The sequence below is a fragment of the Eriocheir sinensis genome, unplaced genomic scaffold, assembly GCF_024679095.1.
Source record: "Eriocheir sinensis breed Jianghai 21 unplaced genomic scaffold, ASM2467909v1 Scaffold23, whole genome shotgun sequence".
Classification (NCBI taxonomy): domain Eukaryota; kingdom Metazoa; phylum Arthropoda; class Malacostraca; order Decapoda; family Varunidae; genus Eriocheir; species Eriocheir sinensis.
In genome coordinates, this window is record NW_026111532.1 from 1143466 (window position 1) to 1164692 (window position 21227).

At 44.8% G+C, this 21227-nt stretch overlaps 1 protein-coding gene and 1 long non-coding RNA gene across 6 annotated transcripts in view; one reads left to right on the plus strand and one right to left on the minus strand.

Moving 5' to 3' along the window:
• LOC126991017 (uncharacterized) overlaps positions 1–3124 on the plus strand; it is a 35028-nt gene extending 31904 nt beyond the window's left edge. For all 3 annotated transcript variants that reach the window (XR_007744978.1, XR_007744980.1, XR_007744979.1), the window contains exon 3: positions 2975–3124. This is a non-coding gene — a long non-coding RNA (uncharacterized LOC126991017). The remainder of the gene's footprint in view (positions 1–2974) is intronic.
• On the minus strand, positions 1977–20924 carry LOC126991015 (oplophorus-luciferin 2-monooxygenase non-catalytic subunit-like). 3 transcript variants are annotated; one of them, XM_050849706.1, is made up of 3 exons: positions 20161–20924; positions 2493–2609; positions 1977–2151 (listed from the first exon to the last, which is right to left on the minus strand). In XM_050849706.1, exons 1-3 carry the CDS (start codon positions 20810–20812, stop codon positions 2000–2002), a joined length of 921 nt encoding a protein of 306 aa, XP_050705663.1. In that variant the 5' UTR covers positions 20813–20924; the 3' UTR covers positions 1977–1999. The 3 variants fall into 3 exon arrangements, with proteins under 3 accessions (XP_050705663.1, XP_050705662.1, XP_050705661.1); XM_050849705.1 differs by lacking the exon at positions 2493–2609 and adding an exon at positions 19803–19919; XM_050849704.1 differs by lacking the exons at positions 1977–2151; positions 2493–2609 and adding exons at positions 19278–19452; positions 19803–19919.
• Between the last annotated feature and the right edge of the window lie 303 nt (positions 20925–21227).

Here is a 21227-nt window from a genome sequence, read left to right on the forward strand (position 1 = left end):
AGCCTTACTTCGTCTGTATTTCCTTCTGCCAATGACTAGACCTCCTTCAGGAAGAAAGTTGCCCTTGAGCCGTCTCCTTTGTTGTAAAAAATACAGTGACAAAGGGCTGTTTGAAAGAAGAGAAGAAGGAGGCTGAGGAAAAGGAAGGAGGGGGAAGGAGCGAGAAATGATCGTAACTCCCGTCTGGATGGAGGACCCCACCCCCCCTACATACACACACACACACACACACACACACACACACACACACACACACACACACGCACAAGCCATAGCACACCCGGTGATGTCAGAGATTTGGCTAACAATATCAGTAGCTTTTGCAATCTTCCGGTTTGGTCGATTAATGGGTAGAAGAGAGGAAACCTGAGGAAGGTAAACTGGCGTAACCCGGATGTCACACTGTCCCTGCGTCCCGGGCTAGTCAGTCCCGAACCACCACAGGTTTAAGGTTCAGTGCGACGGAGATTAACACCGAGGCCACGCTCAGTTATAGCGTGTACCCCCACCCTTACCTCCCTTGTCGGGGGCCGCCCTGCACCGCCACCGTCAAGCTCTTGAGGATCGTTGAAAATCATCTCAGTGAAAAAGAAAAACCTGAAAACCTCAGTGGCTGTGAAAGCTTTGTAAATCTTTTGTTGTTGCTGTTGATGTCCATTATACTTAGTTTCTTTAAATTCTTCTTACAACTGCTCGGTGTCATGGTAGGTCACCCCTCGCGGCCCTTTCATGAATCTTAGACCTTTGGCTTCTAAGAGCTACGTGCCTCCCGCCATCGCGGAGTTTATTGTCTGTTTGTGGAGAAGCAGCAACACAGGAAGTACTCGACCGTGACCCGTAGCTGGGGCGCGATCCGGAAGGTGTGTTTTGTCACAACAACAACAACAACAACAACAACAACAACAACAATAACTACAGGGAAATGAGAACACGCACCGACTAGGAAAGACACATACAGGGATGGACACACACACACACACACACACACACACACACACACACACACACACACACACACACACACACACACACACACACACCGGGAGTAACACATAGTGGGAGGGACACATGCTGGGCCTAACACAATCGTTGAGGAAAGCATTCAAGGAGGGACAAATACGGGGTGGTAAGAGCTCGTGCTGGGACGAAAAGAGACGTACAGGGAGGGAAGGACACAGAGAGGAGGGGACACATGCAGAAAGGGGAGTGGATAAGGGGCAAGAAAGGGGTACGGTGGACCCGAGGAGGGCACGTAGTAACAGAGGGGCGTGGAAGTGGCCGAGAAGGTGGAGTGGACGGTTGCATGAAAGGGGCCATGGACGGGGCATAAAGGGACGCGGCAGCCCTGTGTGGCCGTGAGCGTTACCGCCGGGCACAAGCCGAAGGGAACCAGGCACCTGCGACGAGATAGCTGACGGGGCCGCGGCGGGACACTAACGTGCCTGCGTGTTGGCTTGACTGTGTGACTTTAGTGCTAACCTCCTTTGGATGTGCGCTACCCTTACCTGCAACCGCTCCTTATTGGTTCAGTGACTTGAATGACTCGACGTATGGCTTACACGACCCTTATCTGCATGACCCGTGTGTATATACGACGGTTAGGTTACTCATGACCTTTCACTAGTTGACATCCCTATTTGTAAGGACAATCCTAACATTGAGAAGAGAAAGGTTGAAATAGTTCATATGAAAAGATCAGAGAGACAGGCAAGATCTGAGAGGTACTAGGCTGTGCTTGAAAGGGTAAGAGCAGCCCCTATTGCTGTGACTGGTGGAGTGAACGCTTATACCCACGCAGGCTAAGGAACGATGGATGGTTTTCGATGGACACAGACGGAAACTTTTGCCGAGGAGTGTGTGGGCACCTCAGCAGGAACAGTTATCCCTCACACAGCTTTATTTGACCAATATATATTACGGAAACTCCTGAAGATCAAAGCCAAAGAGAATGAAAGAGGACAAGGAAATACTTCACGGACACGTTTAAATGTATTAGAAACTATAGGGTAGCGCAGTGGTCGTCGAACCACGGCTTGGGAAGGTCCGTCATCAGGTTCCCCCCGCTACACGTGGTCAGACTGTTGAAGACCCTCATGGCTGACGAGTCTAGAAGCAGCCAATACACGTCACAGCCACACACCAGCGGGTTGTCTGCGGGCGAAAAAGGACACTTGTTTCAACCTTGCCGGCCACCTCCTTCGCTCTGTACTGCTCCACTGCGTGATGCAACAGTACTGCTACTTTATACCGCTACAGCTGCTGCTGCTGCTACTGACAATGATTATACAAGGAATACAATTAAGAAGAGGAAGAAGAGGACTCTACTACTACTACTTCTATTACTACTACTACTACTGATGATGATGATAATAAAAATTAAAAATAAAGATAAAAATAATAATAATAATAATAATAATAATAATAATAATAATAATAATAGTAATAACAATAAAAATTATAATAATAATGATAATAATATTTCAACAACTCACGTCTCATGTCGATGGCGTCGTAACGGGTGAGGCGAGACACGAGTTCTCCCCAATTATCCTGCGTCAAGTACTGGATCTGGTTGTTGGTGAAGGAGATGATCCCGCTGTCGCTCAATCCTGCAAGAAGGGGAGTGTAAGGGACCTAGACTGTGCTGGAGGAAGGGCTGAGATGATGCCAGTAGAGAGGGAGGGAAAAAGAGAGTTAAGTAACACTGCATGACCTTTGTCCGGACTATTGTGTCAGAATTGGTTAGGGGGAAACGTCTTCCTTCAGTGACCCGTGGCCCTGCACAGCAGCTGCCTGTCGAGGTCATGGCCTGGCACAGCCGAGAGGTGCAGGGCCTTACGCCACACTCACACGTTACGGAAAGCGGGTGGATCTGGGAGAGGGAGTTCCCGTCCAAGTACACGGCAAGGAGCGGCTGAGACAGCGTGTTGATGAAGTTCTCGATGAGGGTCCCCGGGATGTCGTTGTTCTGCAGGTACAGCGTCGTGAGGTTACTGAGGTCGAGGAACACGTTGGGCGGCGTCGTGTCGCCCAGAGCCATGTTGTTGAGGCGCAGCACCTCCAGATGGGGAGAGCCTGTGAAGACCGTCTCGGTGAGTATGAAGCCCGTGTTGCCGGATAAGTCCAGGGTGGTGAGAGCTTCCGTCACGATGTCCGGCATGACCCCCAAAAGCTGGTTGTTCGCCAAGTTGAGCTCTTTCAGCCACACGTACAGGTCCAGCGTCTCGAAGGGGAACTCTCTGATCTTGTTTCCTCTCATGTTAAGGCGCACCAGCGTGTTGTGGGAGTTGACGATCGCCTCTTCCTCCACCGTCTCGATCAACGTGTTCATAACGTCAATCTCCTTGAAGCTCACTGGACCGAACACTCCAGCAGGCAGATCGTACAGGGTACTGACAGGGGTTAAGGGATCGATGATGAGTCGCTCAAAGTCATTGAAGGCGAACGGCGTCTGGAATATTTCTGTCAGCCTTGTACTGTTGTAGACGTCGGAGCAGTCCATGGTTATTTCAAAAGTTGCGGAATAGGTGCATATACAGGGGTAAATAGCACCGTCGTCCGGGCAGGGCCACTCCGCCGCCCAGAGAGGCGCGACGCAGACCACCAGGGACAGGAGTGACCGGAGCAGCGACATGGTGGAGGAGGCGAAGCTTTGACCCGGCCACTCCCACCGCCAGCCTTTATAAAGCCCCGTTATCTTATCGCGACAGACTGCCAAGGCCGGCAACGCACCGCACAGGACTTTTGCACACACACACACACACACACACATACACGCACACCACACACACACACACACACACACACACACACACACACACACACACACACACACACACACACACACACACACACACACACACACACACACACACACACACACACACACACACACACACACACACACACACACACACACACGCACAAACCATCCCCATTCTTCCTCTTTTCCCACCTTTTCCCACTCCTCCCTTTCCTCGTCTCTGCCTCCCCTCCCCCTTCATCCCTCTCTTCCTTTTTTTATCCCTCTCTTGGCTTTTTCTTCCCTCCTCTTGGTATCCTCCTCCTCCTTTTGTCACTCTCTGTATGTCCCTTTCCTTTCACCTCTGCATATCTCCCTCTCCTTCCTTTCTCCCTTCATCCCTCTCCTCGTCTCTGCCTCCCTCGCTTTGTCCTCACATCACCTCTCATTTGCCCTTTCGTCCTCTCCCTTGTAACCAGAATCCCCCCTTCGCTGCCCTTCCCCTCCTCTTGTCACTCCCTCCCTTCTTTACTCCTCCCTGGAAATCCCCCTTTCGTTTCCCTCATTTCCCACACCTTTCTGAGAATCACCTGTACCTGTTTTCATGGTTATTACCCACCTCCCAAATATCTTCACTTTATCGATCTTTCCCCCCTTCCCCTCCTTCCCCCTTTTCCCCATCCCCAGCACTTTCAACCAGGCAGCACTACAGGAACCGATCGTGCACGCTTCCCGTCTGCCGGAGCTCTCATACGGAATCTGACGCAAACATGAGCCAGAATTTACCAGTGTCTACATCTTAGTCTTTCTTTTTTGCATATGTAGAGAGAGAAAAACTGTTATGTGTATATTCATGTTATGTTGGTTTATTTTCGTTTTCAGAGGAAGTGTCCAGTTGTCTCAAGCTTTCTCTGTTTTATTTTCATTTTTTTATTGATATCTGCGTTCGGGGTTTGCCTTGTCTCCGTTCGTTTAGCTTGTCTCCACTCCTTCATCGCGGTAGAGGAGCTTCTTCGTAATCGTGTTCAAGTCAGGTTTTGTTTCTATAATCAAAAAAGGTGTGATGGTGGTGGTCGTGGTGGTGGTGGTAGTGGTGGTTTTAGCAGACGAAACTCCAGTAGTAGTAGTAGTAGTAGTAGTAGTAGTAGTAGTAGTAGTAGTAGTAGTAGACTAGTAGTAGTAGTAGTAGACTAGTAGTAGTAGTAGTAGTAATAGTAGTAGTAGTAATAGTAGAAAAAATAATCAGTATGGGAGTATGTTGTTTATGGTCAGATGCGTTGAGTAGTGTGATGTAGTGTAATGTGGTATGTTGTGGCTGCTGTGATGACCATGGGAAGTGCATTGTCATTACTATAGCACCACCTGTAGCACGTCATCCCGAAGAAGGGAAGGAGGGATGCTGGGAGAAAATGGGCGAAAGAATGGAGCAAGTCAAGATCACAAGAAGAGAGAGACAGAAGGAAGGAGGGACGCAGGCAGGGAGAGACAAACGGGCTGAAAAAATAGAAGGAGCAAAATGAGGATTGAAGGAGCGAGTGAAGTAAGGAGATGTACAGAGAGGGAGACATACAGAAGATTGACTGAGAGGAGAGCGAAGGGCGAAGGGATGGGAGGGTGAAGAAATACTAAGCAGAAGGAACAGAGAAAGGGTGAGAAATAGTTATACAGTTATGCAGAAAGTGACAAAGGAAGAAAGGAATACAAACAAAGAGGAACAAAGGGAGGGAAGGACACGTACGAGGATTGAAAATTAAGAACAGGACAAGGTTAGCGGCGAAGAGAGAAGGACACAGACGGGGAGTGACAAGGGACAAAACAGAAGAGGGGGAGCGTGTTTGGGTGGCATGGAAGGGCACGGTGACCTTGTAGTCTGACCATCAGAATCACCTCGCTCCGCACAGGCCGAAGGGAATCAAGCACCTGCAATGAGACAGCTGACGGAGCCGCAGCCGGAGACTCACGTAGACGCATTAAATCCTCCCCCGCTGACCTCAGCGTGACGTCTCTCTGTATGTGGGTGTGTGGAGGTGGCAATTCTGCTGAGGGTAGAAGAGAAAAAAGGTAAAGGGAAGGAGGGGTGAAAATATACTGTGCAAAAGGAAGAGAGAAGGGGCGAAAAATAGTTAAACATCTATACATCTATAAACCCATCAACAGTGGTGTTCCTCAGGGCTCTGTTCTATCTCCCACTCTCTTGCTGCTGTTCATTAATGATCTTCTTTCCTAAATGAACTTTCCAGTCTATTCTTACGCCGGTGACTCGACTCTGCATTACTCAACTTCTTTTGATAGAAGTCAACTGAACAGGAACTAGACGATTCCAGGCTAGAGGCTGTAGAACGCTTACCCTCAGACCTTACTATTATTTCCGATTTGGGCAAGAAGAATCTGGTGTCCTTTAACGCCTCCAAAACTCTATTTTTTCACCTATCCACTCGACACAATCTTCCCAACACCCATCCCCTGTTCTTCGACAATGCTCAACTGTCACCTTCTCTTGCACTAAACATCTTCGGTCTATCCTTAACTCAAAATCTCAACTGGAAACTCCATATCTCCTCTTTCACTAAATCAGCTTCCTCGAAGTTGGGCGATCTGTATCGTCTCCGCCAGTTTTCTCCCGCGCACAGATGCTGCCCATATACAGGGGCCTTGTCCGCCTTTGTATGGAGTATGCATCACACAGCTCTCTTGGGCAAAGTAGAGTCAAAGGCTCTTCGTCTCATCAACTCCTCTTCTCATACTGACAGTCTTCTACTTCTTCAATTTCGCCGCCATGTTGCCTCTCTATCTTCTATCAATATTTTCATGCTGACTGCTCTTTTGAACTTGCTAACTGCATGCCACCCCACCCTCCCGCGGCCCCGCTGCACTCGACTTTCTACTCTAGCTCATCCCTATACTTTCCAAACCCCTTATGCAAGAGTTAACCAACATCTTCACTCTTTCATCCCTTACACTGGTAAACTCTGGAACAGCCTTCCTTCGTCTGTATTTCCTTCTGCCAATGACTAGACCTCCTTCAAGAAGAAAGTTGCCCTTGAGCCGTCTCCTTTGTTGTAAAAAATACAGTGACAAAGGGCTGTTTGAAAGAAGAGAAGAAGGAGGCTGAGGAAAAGGAAGGAGGGGGAAGGAGCGAGAAATAATCGTAACTCCCGTCTGGATGGAAACCCCCCCCCACTACACACACACACACACACACACACACACACACACACACACACACACACACACACACACACACACACACACACACACACACACGCACAAGCCATAGCACACCCGATGATGTCAGAGATTTGGCTAACAATATCAGTAGCTTTTGTAACCTTCCGGTTTGGTCGATTAATGGGTAGAAGAGAGGAAACCTGAGGAAGGTAAACTGGCGTAACCCGGATGTCACACTTTACCTGCGTCCTGGCTAGTCAGTCCCGAACCACCACAGGTTTAAGGTTCAGTGCGACGGAGATTAACACCGAGGCCACGCTCAGTTATAGCGTTTGCCCCCACCCTTACCTCCCTTGTCGGGGGCCGCCCTGCACCGCCACCGTCAAGCTCCTGAGGATCGTTGAAACTCATCTCAGTGAAAAAGAAAAACATGAAAACCTCAGTGGCTGTGAAAGCTTTGTAAATCTTTTGTTGTTGTTGTTGTTGATGTCCATTATACTTAATTTCTCTAAATTCTTCTTACAACTGCTCGGTGTCATGGTAGGTTACCCCTCGCGGCCCTTTCATGAATCTTAGACCTTTGGCTTCTAAGAGCTACGTGCCTCCCGCCATCACGGTATGTATTGTCTGTTTGTGGAGAAGCAGCAACACAGGAAGTACTCGACCGTGACCCGTAGCTGGGGCGCGACCCGGAAGGTGTGTTTTGTCACAACAACAACAACAATAACTACAGGGAAATGAGAACACGCACCGACTAGGAAAGACACATACAGGGATGGACACACACACACACACACACACACAGACACACACACACACACACACACACACACACCACACACACACACACACACACACACACACACACACACACACACACACACACACACACACACACACACACACACACACACACACACACACACACACCGGGAGTAACACATAGTAGGAGGGACACATGCTGGGCCTAACACAATCGTTGAGGAAAGCATTCAAGGAGGGACAAATACAGGGTGGTAAGGGCTCGTGCAGGGCCGAAAAGAGACGTACAGGGAGGGAAGGACACAGAAAGGAGGGGACACATGCAGAAAGGGGAGTGGATAAGGGGCAAGAAAGGGGCACGGTGGACCCGAGAAGGGCACGTAGTAACAGAGGGGCGTGGAAGTGGCCGAGAAGGTGGAGTGGACGGTTGCATTAAAGGGGCCATGGACGGGGGCATAAAGGGACGTGGCAGCCTTGTGTGGACGTGAGCGTCACCGCCGGGCACAAGCCGAAGGGAACCAGGCACCTGCGACGAGATAGCTGACGGGGCCGCGGCGGGACACTAACGTGCTTGCGTTGTGTTCGCTGACCCATGGCTGTACGACCCCCGGATGTACGACCTGTATATCTACGACCCTTAGGCATGTAATGATCCTTTGCTTGTTGGCTTGACTGTGTGACTTTAGTGCTAACCTCCTTTGGATGTGCGCTTTTAGACCCTGCTTTTTTTGTATGAAATCAACTCTTTTATCACTCATTAATTACTCCATAAATGATCTCACCGTCTCGTATCCCTGGCAGCGTGATCCGGCTTAAGTTGTTATTGGAGACTGGAGTTCGGGGACAAACAAGGGAAAAAAAAATATACATTTATTTAAAATTAAATGAAAGTAATTGCCTTACGCAATATTCTATGCTCAGACGATCATAACACTGGCATACTCAGCAATGGATGCAACATATGACAAACTACATGTCTTAAACATAATACTACAATATGTGCTCAGTTGTTGCCAATAATAATAACACTCGTCGTTCCACAAGCAGTGGTTTGTATCTCTCTGCTTACATCACAATCATTATGTACTCTCTTCACAAAATCCTACTACACATTCCTATAGTATAATCTACTACAAGTCACGGAAGCACCAAATACCACACCCAGTGGTTTTACCTTTGCTTTACATCGCAAACAAATAATCACAATCCTGTCCCACTCACAATCCTACTTCAAATCTCCTACATTATAATCTCCAGGACAATACAGTCGGTTTCCCTTAGATTCTCGAATTTCTACTCACGATTAAGATCACAACAGCCATTCTCGGCTGAGTGAGTAGCAGGTCTGCTTGAGGCGAGAACCAAGCTCGGTCTACCTATTCCACTGATTTCTAGGCCACATTTTTCTTTGCTTTAGGCGGACTTACATCCTTGACACGCCCTTAATTTTCTACATAACCAATGGCCAATACTTCCTGTCGCACCCATCTGTTCGCTCATTATGTTGTATTGTTTTACTTTTCCTGCTATTCGTGAGTCAGTCTTAAGACACTCCCACAGTGATTTTTCTGTTAAATTATTGGCTCATAACATGTCGCCACGACTGACGTCACGGGTCAGAGTCTTTTTCAATGGTTGTTCACACTTTCTGACCACGCCTACTGGGTATCTGTTTTCTGTATCTGAGTCTGGGTATCTGTTTTCCTTAACCCTCGTTGTTTCCCTCTTTGTTAGTATTTGTCCTATGAGATGTTTACTCTGTACTGTTATGGCTATTCCTCTTGTTTGTTCGTTTTCTGGGTCCTGACATACTTCCCCTTCCGAAAGATCTCGCCCCTGAGATCTCACAGGTGTTGGTGGAGAAGATACGCCTTGCAATGTCTGCACTTGGCTTGAGTCTGAAGTAGGCAGTGTCGTGCATAGCGCAGGACATAGGAATACCCCACGGCAGACGTCACCAGCAGAAGAACCAGGATCACGACATGGCGAAGGCAATCCACCAATGGATTACAGGTTGAAAGGGCTGATCCAGCTCGACCACAGAATTTAGGGGCTGCAAGCCAGCTGTTAGCTCCTGTAGGGGGATGGACTCAGCACTGCGAAGAGAACCTTGCCGAAGCATCAATATCCCATTATCCGTCAGGCTGACAGTATGTCTGTTTACAGGATGGGTAGGGCATGTGAGTGTCAGAGTGATGGGGGAGGCAAGTGAACGGGTCCAGTAGCCAGGACCTTTTATAAACATAGGGGGAAATGTTTTCAAGATTATTGTGTGGCAGAGGTTGATCACTGACTCATGTTTCAAGAAAGCAGCCGATTCACAAGAGGCTGCGTCACTAGCCTCATGGTGGGAGGACAAACTAACATATGGTTATTCTTGTTACAGTGTGTTATACTAGAAAGCATAAAATATATTTTCCTATTCTCACTGAAGGCAATACATCTTGAATCAACACTATACATAAGAAAGTAAGTGCTATTCTGCACAGAAAATGGAAGGGAGTCGATTCGAAAGACATCAAAGGTGTCAATCGGATCTCCTCGCAAAGGTTTGGTGAAATAGAAATTACGAGAATCGTGCAAAGCCGTTGTCCTGGAGGACAGTTATTACATCCCTATATAGAGCTAAAAAATCAAGAACTGCAAGGCACAAAAGACCTGGAGGCCGATCCTAGGCTTCCTTTAATGTACTGAACAACTGTTTGTTTCACATAATGGTTGGAGTTATGTATGTTTGCAGGGGAGCCTGCAGACTCAAATATAAATCTTGTATACCTGGTCTTATGTGTCTCAATGCTAAGTCAAAATATAACAATTCTTGTAGGAGCTTTTTTCTCTTCCTAATGCCATAGTCTATACTAAAATGGCGCACAACTTGGTTCAATACATCTACAGCTGAATATAGCCTGTTAAAGGCAGATTGCATGGCATGCATATTACTTAATGATGTTGAGTTTTCCATAATAAACATTTAACTATATAAAATCTTTCTCAGTTAATGACTCTAGTCCTCTATTTTTTCATGAATAGCATCAACTTGAGCCTGGGTCGCGGTACCAAACAGGTTATTAGACATGGATCCTCAAAAAAATTATTTCCCGTTTTTTTTTTTTTCTATAATTCATAGAAGCATGCAGCTTGTTTTGAATAGTAGTCATCACATAGCCTAAAACTTTTCTTAGATGATGCAACAATGAACTGAATTCGTTTTCAAAATTAAAGAGTGTGTATTTTATTGCTTTTACAGCTGGATACTCAGGTGACATTTGAATAACATTTCAAGTAACGAAGCAGTTAAAATCCGTGCTTTATATAATGCAGCTAAAACATCTTCTGTGAGGCTAAACGGTACTATAGTCTCTGTCTGTGAGGACTATAATATAGATAGTATGTTGGTGTGAAACTTTGGCCAGCACGTGTTGGGGACTCCTGTTGTGTCATTGAGTCGTACACCGAAAGAATCAAATCAATCTGTGGTTTATTTCGTCATATTTCCGCTCAATTATTGCATTTTCATCCTTATACATTATTCCTGTTTTATATCGTATTAGTTTTGACACTACATTAGGCAACTCTTGTACCGTCGAAGAGCGAAGGCTTTATCTATGCCGAGGTGGTTCTGAGAGTTTGGGAGTAACCTGAGAAGGTAGGGCCTGTGCATCAGTTGTTTATTGCTGGTGTAGAACGAACACTATTTAATGTGTCATGAGTAGCAGTCACATCTCTGCTACGAGTTATCATTTTCGGTAGAATTTTTCTCAGCGATTTCAGGGTTGAGCAATGCAAAGAATAGATCAGTATCTGTCTCTGGATTTAAAGGGTATGCTCGCCTAACCGTTGGACATTGCTGCACATCGATGCAGTCTTCATGAAGGATTTTTACTCTATCTGTGGGGACCGTTGAAACCTTACTAGTCCTGAGGTTCCTAATTTTTACCATTATATCACTGATCTTCTCTATTACCCTGTAGGGTTCATCAAAAATAGGTTGCAACTTTTTATTTACTTTTCTTTGTGGTTTCGTTTGAGGAACACTGTCTCCAACGTTGATAGTTTTGATTTTGTAGCTTTGTATTACTTTTCTATTTTTTCTCTACTTTTTTCAATGTAAACCTGGCATCTATCATAAACTTTCTTTGCAACTGCAGCCATTTCCTCTTCATAGGAGTAAATATCATAAACTTTCCTTGCATTACATCCATTTCCTCTTCATAGGAGTAAATATCATAAACTTTCCTTGCATTACATCCATTTCCTCTTCATAGGAGTAAATATCATAAACTTTCCTTGCAATTACAACCATTTCCTCTTCATAGGAGTCAATATCATACTAGGGCTGCTGATTTTTTTTTTTTTTCTAACATAGTGTAGGGTACAGGAGGATCTCTAAAAATCCTCTCTCTGTCTCTCTCGATAAAATAGGGACTCCTTTATGGTGCGATAATACGCAGCATTATAGGCCAAGATGTCTATAAGTAGCATTATATCCCAAACGGACACATTTCCTAGAACATTCTCCTCAAAATGTTAACAACATTATAATTTGCGCGCTTTATTATTCCATTTCCATTTGTATGGTAAGCCGTTATTCGCGTGTCGCACAGGTAGCTTCTAATTTATCTCCTGCATCACGGAATTAGCGAACTCTGAACCTTGATCTGTAACAACTGTCTGAGGAACACCGTGTACACAAACAACATCCACGTACAACGCCCTTGCCATTTCGCGGGCTTCCTTACTCCGTAAGGGTACTGTAATCAAATACCTTTTAAAAACATCAACTATGGGCATTACGTATCGAACCCCATTGTCCGATACACCCATGGGACCCACAAGGTCCATGTGTATTCTTCTAAAAGGAGCGGTGACGTCTGGATATTGCCGCCAAGGAGCAGGGTGCAAGTTCCCAACTCACTTTTAAAACGACTACCATGACGCACTTCCTTACATAATTTTCTACATCCCGTTTCAGTCCAGTCCAGAAAGCGAACTTTCTACACCGACATAACGTAACTTTGGTTCCTCCGTGCCCTGCAGTGGCGACGAATGAGCCAGAGTTATCGCCTTGGAAATACTTGGGGGGTAGAATCACCACCTTAGTGGCTTCTCCGTACGGATTCACTAAAACACATCATTTATTTCCACCTGTAACTCTGACAGGGGCGGCATCTCACATTATGCCCATCTTCAACACAATATAACACATTTTCCACCTGTACCTCTAACAGGGGCGGCATCTCACATTATGCCCATCTTCAACACAATATAACACATTTTCCACCTGTACCTCTAACAGGGGCGGCATCTCACATTATGCCCATCTTCAACACAATATAACACATTTTCCACCTGTACCTCTAACAGGGGCGGCATCTCACATTATGCCTTTTTCTCTGAGTCTTTGCTCAATTTTCATTCATGGGGCTTCCTTCTTTTAGCATACTTATATGCTGGCTGCTCATCACGCAGCTCACTAATCTCCTGAATACTCCAGTCAAGTGTGTGGCCAATACACTCACTATTCAGGTCCTTACATATCATATATTTTATTTTCTCATTTTTCGGCGCCTGTTTCTTTTTCTGCACTAGTGCAATACCTTGCCCCTCATTATCCACGTGTTCCACGGTTTTTGTTGTTCCCCATCCACAAACATTATCGCGCGTGTCCTTCTAATTCAATCTCAGTGTCCTGTTGAGCCTTCATCCTTGATAAAAAAAAATCTGCTACTATATTTTCCTTGCCAGGCAAATGATTGATTGTGAAACCATACTCAGTCATGAGAGTCTGCCATCTAGCTATCCTGCCGTTGGGACTAGCTACCTGTAACAGCCATACTAAAGGTCTGTGATCCGTGTGGATCTCAACAGGGTAACCCAGTATTAATGGGCGGTTTACGTGTAACCCATAAATTACAGTTAAAGCCTCTCGTTCAACTATACTGTTCCGCTGTTTTGCCGTATTCAATTTCTCACAAAAAAAGATACAGGTCTTAGTTTATCATCATTATCCTGTTATTGCAATACTCCACCAGTATTGTAGTAGGACGCGTACTGTGACTGTACCAAGCATTCTATCCTTAAGGGTTGAGAACGCAATTTTTGTTTCATTCGTCCATATGAGTGGAGTTTTATTTATTTATTTATTTATTTATTTATTTATTTATTTATTTTTTTATTTTTTTTTTTTTAGTGTACCTTTCTTCCCTTTGTAAATCTTTAGAAAAGGAGCAACAATTTGTGAATAATTTGCAATAAATTTGCGATAATAATTAGTCAATCCAAGAAATGACTGTAAATCATGAACAGTTTGGGGGGCCGGGACGTTTTTTATGGCCTCCAGCTTGCTAGATTGAGGTCTTATTCCCTCTGAGCTGATGGCATGGCCCAGGTAATCTACTTTGTCCTTAAAAAAGTTACACTTCTCCATCTTAAGAGTCAGTTTTGGCTTCCTTTAAGCGATCCAGAATTTGTTTTAAGTTATCTGCGTGATTAGAAAATATATCGCCCAGGATAATAATGTCACCAAGGTACACCTGAACCTTGTTACCTAATAGTCCTGTAAGGACAGTGTTTATTATTTTCTTGAAGCAGGACGGGGCTGTTTTAAGGCCAAGGGGAGGGAAGTAAATTCCCAATGTCCTGCTGGAGAAGAAAATGGCGTCTTCTCTCTGCTGATTTCATCTAGGGGGATTTGATAGTAACCCTGTTTCAAGTCTAGGCATGAAAAAAAAAACTTACTATCTCCCAATTGATTGAGTATGGTAGTTATATTAGGGAGTGGGTACCGGTCGTCCCGTAGTGTTTTATTAAGTGCCCGGAAGTCCAGACAAAGTCGTAGTACTCCATCTTTTTTTGGCACTGGGATAAGTGGGGCATTATAGGGTGATCGCGAAGGGCGAATCACACCCTGTTGCTGGAGCGATATAAGTTGTTCATTTACTCTGTCATGATAACTGATAGGAATGATATATGAACGCCTGTACACTACTTCATCAGTGTTTTGCTTGATGGTGCTTAAAAAAATAGGGCGTTACTGTTAATGGTTCTTGTTCTGTGGAAAACACTGTTATATATTTATCTATTAAGGACTTTAAGACCTGATTCTTTTTCTTCACTTAGGAATTTAGCGTCAACAATTTGATTGAGGCTTTTCTTCCTTGCTTCAAGCTCTGCGGGCTTCAAGTCTGTCTTAACTGTGTCAGCGGTCTGTACACTAGATACTTGTGGCAGATCAGCGTATTGCTCATGAGTGACAGGCTTCACAAATCCTAACGTTGTATTATCATCTATCTTTACACACACTTTCAATATTCAAATACGGCACAATGACATAAGATCTTTGATTGTCAGGTGAAGGGGTTAACTTAACTATCCCTGAGCACAAGACTCTAGCCTGAGGAGTGCTAACACAAGGCTCAAATAAAGCTTCACTTGCCCGTAGTTGCGTCACTAGCGTTATGTAACCTGCCACCGATGCATGCAGTTGCAAAGGTTCCGCTGCTTGGCAACGTACGGCCTTATTTTCAGTAAGACCTTCTTCATTGCCATCTACATTTAGCTAAGATCCTTCACCTCTAGATATAAGACATATTTTTCCTGGCATAATTGTATGGTTTCCCCTTCTATTATCAGTTTTAAGCTTCGTTCTTTTGTTCCTCATTTAGTTGCAATGTTTTCAAAATAATCTCGTGCTACACGACAAATCAGTACTCAACATAATATGAGTCGGCAAATCTACATCGCGTGTTATCAATAAGTCTTGGAAACTACTTTTTTCTTCCATATTAACTTGTCTTTTACCGTCATTTTCAATATGGTATCTTTGCACAGAGACAATATTCACGGGTTTCGCTTCACATTCATTTACTGCGAGCCCTAATTCTTTAATAAATTCATCCGTTAAAAACTCACACGCTCCTGTTTCTAGGAGCGCTGCCACTTTTGCATATGTGTTATCATGAGTAGTGCGATCTGCCTAACAAAGTTACTCTTGAGTTATGTTAATTATAGCCTTCTTTTCATTATTTTTAAGGTCACTCCCTTGTTCGTTATAGCCTTCTTTTCCTTATATTTAAGTGAGGCGGTTACTCCCTTGTTCGTTATAGCCTTCTTTTCCTTATATTTAAGTGAGGCGGTTACTCCCTTGTTCGTTATAGCCTTCTTTTCCTTATATTTAAGTGAGGCGGTTACTCCCTTGTTCGTTATAGCCTTCTTTTCCTTATATTTAAGTGAGGCTGTTACTCCCTTGTTCGTTATAGCCTTCTTTTCCTTATATTTAAGTGAGGCGGTTACTCCCTTGTTCGTTATAGCCTTCTTTTCCTTATATTTAAGTGAGGCGGTTACTCCCTTGTTCGTTATAGCCTTCATTTATTATATTAAAGGTTACTCCCTTATTCGTTATAGCCTTCATCTTATTATATTAAAGGTTACTCCCTTATTCGTTATAGCCTTCATCTTATTATATTAAAGGTTACTCCCTTCTTCGTTATGGCCTTCATCTTATTATATTAAAGGTTACTCCCTGTTCGTTATAGCCTTCATCTTATTATATTAAAGGTTACTCCCTGTTCGTTATAGCCTTCATCTTATTATATTAAAGGTTACTCCCTTATTCGTTATAGCCTTCATCTTATTATATTAAAGGTTACTCCCTTCTTCGTTATGGCCTTCATCTTATTATATTAAAGGTTACTCCCTGTTCGTTATAGCCTTCATCTTATTATATTAAAGGTTACTCCCTGTTCGTTATAGCCTTCATCTTATTATATTAAAGGTTACTCCCTGTTCGTTATAGCCTTCATCTTATTATATTAAAGGTTACTCCCTGTTCGTTATAGCCTTCATCTTATTATATTAAAGGTTACTCCCTGTTCGTTATAGCCTTCATCTTATTATATTAAAGGTTACTCCCTGTTCGTTATAGCCTTCATCTTATTATATTAAAGGTTACTCCCTTCTTCGTTATAGCCTTCATCTTATTATATTAAAGGTTACTCCCTTCTTCGTTATAGCCTTCATCTTATTATATTAAAGGTTACTCCCTTCTTCGTTATAGCCTTCATCTTATTATATTAAAGGTTACTCCCTGTTCGTTATAGCCTTCATCTTATTATATTAAAGGTTACTCCCTGTTCGTTATAGCCTTCATCTTATTATATTAAAGGTTACTCCCTTATTCGTTATGGCCTTCATCTTATTATATTAAAGGTTACTCCCTGTTCGTTATAGCCTTCATCTTATTATATTAAAGGTTACTCCCTGTTTTGTTCTTCGCTCATTTTCCGTTTTTTCCACTGCAAGTGTGCATATTTATTTATTTATTTATTTATTATTTGTAGTAGATAACTGAGGGGGGCACTACCCTGGCCTCCTCTTCCTCTGATTCTCTTACTTCACACATTTATCTTAATACTTCACACTATTGTCCATATGCTTCATTTTTTTTTTTTTCATTCTTGACTTTTTATCCATACCTCACACTTTTCTTAGTATTTCACATTTTTTCTAGATCACACTCTACACTTCCCACCTGGGGGACGCGGGTTAGGCTTTTATAAAATCACTCTATGGCTGCATGCCCGCCGCGGCACACTACCACCCTGTGAGGCGTAGAGCCCCGTGCTCCCCTCCATCCTGGGGTAACAATCCTAAAACAAACAAACCTGGGAGGCGGGACGCTGCCGCTGCCTGTCACCTGACACCCTCTCACTGAGGAGTGGATCACGGCGCCGGTGGAGAGAGACTGCCCATCCCTCTCCACTCCGCCCGGGATGGAACTCATGAATTCTGGGTTGAGTCGCGTGTGCTACCCATTGCACTACAGAACAACAGTGGTTGGCCAGAGTTTCCATTACCATATCGTCAAAGTCCATGTCCTCCGGAAGAACCATTAATTATATAATTAAATCGTCACTATTATTTCCGCCACTTAAAACGAGCAAAGCTTAATGAAAATAAGAGGCGTTTTCTCGTCAGAGTAAATTAAACAAAAGCACTGTAAGCACATGTCCCTATTTATCCCTATACCGCTGCCGCCAGTTTTAGACCCTTCTTTTCTTGTATTAAATCAACTCTTTTATCACTCATTAATTACTCCATAAATGATCTCACCGTCTCGTATCCCTGGTAGCGTGATCCGGCTTAAGTTGTTATTGGAGACTGGAGTTCGGGGATAAACAAGGGAAAAAGAAAATATACATTTATTTAAAATTAAATGAAAGTAATTGCCTTACGCAATATTCTATGCTCAGACGATCATAACACTGGCATATTCAGCAATGGATGCAACATATGACAAACTACATGTCTTAAACATAATACTACAATATGTGCTCAGTTGTTGCCAATAATAATAACACTCGTCGTTCCACAAGCAGTGGTTTGTATCTCTCTGCTTACATCACAATCATTATGTACTCTCTTCACAAAATCCTACTACACATTCCTATAGTATAATCTACTACAAGTCACGGAAGCACCAAATACCACACCCAGTGGTTTTACCTTTGCTTTACATCGCAAACAAATAATCACAATCCTGTCCCACTCACAATCCTACTTCAAATCTCCTACATTATAATTTCCAGGACAATACAGTCGGTTTCCCTTAGATTCTCGAATTTCTACTCACGATTAAGATCACAACAGCCATTCTCGGCTGAGTGAGTAGCAGGTCTGCTTGAGGCGAGAACCAAGCTCGGTCTACCTATTCCACTGATTTCTAGGCCACATTTTTCTTTGCTTTAGGCGGACTTACATCATTGACACGCCCTTAATTTTCTACATAACCAATGGCCAATACTTCCTGTCACACCCATCTGCTCGCTCATTATGTTGTATTGTTTTACTTTTCCTGCTATTCGTGAGTCAGTCTTAAGACACTCCCACAGTGATTTTTCTGTTAAATTATTGGCTCATAACATGTCGCCACGACTGACGTGACGGGTCAGAGTCTTTTTCAATGGTTGTTCACACTTTCTGACCACGCCTACTGGGTATCTGTTTTCTGTATCTGAGTCTGGGTATCTGTTTTCCTTAACCCTCGTTGTTTCCCTCTTTGTTAGTATTTGTCCTATGAGATGTTTACTCTGTACTGTTATGGCTATTCCTCTTGTTTGTTCGTTTTCTGGGTCCTGACAGCGCTACCCTTACCTGCAACCGCTCCTTATTGGTTCAGTGACTTGAATGACTCGACGTATGACTTACACGACCCTTATCTGCATGACCCGTGTGTATATACGAGGGTTAGGTTACTCATGACCTTTCACAGGAAGGACAATCCCAACATTGAGAAGAGAAAGGTTGAAATAGTTCATATGAAAAGATCAGAGAGACAGGCAAGATCTGAGAGGTTTTAGGCTGTGCTTGAAAGGGTAAGAGCAGCCCCTATTGCTGTGACTGGTGGAGTGAACGTTTGTACCCACGCAGGCTAAGGAACGATGGATGGTTTTCGATGGACACAGACGGAAACTTTTGCCGAGGAGTGTGTGGGCATCTCAGCAGGAACATTAATCACTCACACAGCTTTATTTGAACAATATATATTACGGAAACTCCTGAAGATCAAAGCCAAAGAGAATGAAAGAGGACAAGGAAACACTTCACGGACACGTTTAAATGTATTAGAAACTATAGGGTAGCGCAGTGGTCGTCGAACCACGGCTTGGGAAGGTCCGTCATCAGGTTCCCCCCGCTACACGTGGTCAGACTGTTGAAGACCCTCATGGCTGACGAGTCTAGAAGCAGCCAATACACGTCACAGCCACACACCAGCGGGTTGTCTGCGGGAGGAAAAGGACACTTGTTTCAACCTTGCCGGCCACCTCCTTCGCTCTGTACTGCTCCACTGCGTGATGCAACAGTACTGCTACTTTATACCGCTACAGCTGCTGCTGCTGCTACTGACAATGATTATACAAAGAATACAATTAAGAAGAGGAAGAAGTAGACTCTACTGCTACTACTACTACTACTACTACTACTACTACTACTGATGATGATGATAATAAAATTAAAAATAAAGAAAAATAATAATAATAATAATAATAATAATAATAATAATAATAATAATAATAATAGTAATAACAATAAAAATTATAATAATAATGATAATAATATTTCAACAACTCACGTCTCATGTCGATGGCGTCGTAACGGGTGAGGCGAGACACGAGTTCTCCCCAATTCCCCTGCGTCAAGTACTGGATCTGGTTGTTGGTGAAGGAGATGATCCCGCTGTCGCTCAATCCTGCAAGAAGGGGAGTGTAAGGGACCTAGACTGTGCTGGAGGAAGGGCTGAGATGATGCCAGTAGAGAGGGAGGGAAGAAGAGAGTTAAGTAACATTGCATGACTTTAGTCCGGACTATTGTGTCAGAAATGGTTAGGGGGAAACGTCTTCCTTCAGTGACCCGTGACCCTGCACAGCAGCTGCCTGTCGAGGTCATGGCCTGGCACAGCCGAGAGGTGCAGGGCCTGGCGCCACACTCACCCGTTACGGAAAGCGGGTGGATCTGGGAGAGGGAGTTCCCGTCCAAGTACACGGCGAGGAGCGGCTGAGACAGCGTGTTGATGAAGTCCTCGATGAGGGTCCCCGGGATGTCGTTGTTCTGCAGGTACAGCGTCTTGAGGTTACTGAGGTCGAGGAACACGTTGGGCGGCGTCGTGTCGCCCAGAGCCATGTTGTTGAGGCGCAGCACCTCCAGATGGGGAGAGCCTGTGAAGACCGTCTCGGTGAGTATGAAGCCCGTGTTGCCGGATAAGTCCAGGGTGGTGAGAGCTTCCGTCACGATGTCCGGCATGACCCCCAAAAGCTGGTTGTTCGCCAAGTTGAGCTCTTTCAGCCACACGTACAGGTCCAGCGTCTCGAAGGGGAACTCTCTGATCTTGTTTCCTCTCATGTTAAGGCGCACCAGCGTGTTGTGGGAGTTGACGATCGCCTCTTCCTCCACCGTCTCGATCAACGTGTTCATAACGTCAATCTCCTTGAAGCTCACTGGACCGAACACTCCAGCAGGCAGATCGTACAAGGTACTGACAGGGGTTAAGGGATCGATGATGAGTCGCTCAAAGTCATTGAAGGCGAACGGCGTCTGGAATATTTCTGTCAGCCTTGTACTGTCCTCGACGTTGGAGCAGTCCATGGTTATTTCAAAACTTGCGGAAGCGGTGCATATACAGGGGTAAATAGCACCTTCTTCCGGGCAGGGCCACTCCGCCGCCCAGAGAGGCGCGGCGCAGACCACCAGGGACAGGAGTGACCGGAGCAGCGACATGGTGGAGGAGGCGAAGCTTTGACCCGGCCACTCCCACCGCCAGCCTTTATAAAGCCCCGTTATCTTATCGCGACAGACTGCCAAGGCCGGCAACGCACCGCACAGGACTTTTGCACACACACACACACACACACACACACACACACACATACACACACACCACACACACACACACACACACACACACACACACCACCCCCATTCTTCCTCTTTTCCCACCTTTTCCCACTCCTCCCTTTCCTCGTCTCTGCCTCCCCTTCCCCTTCATCCCTCTCTTCCTTTT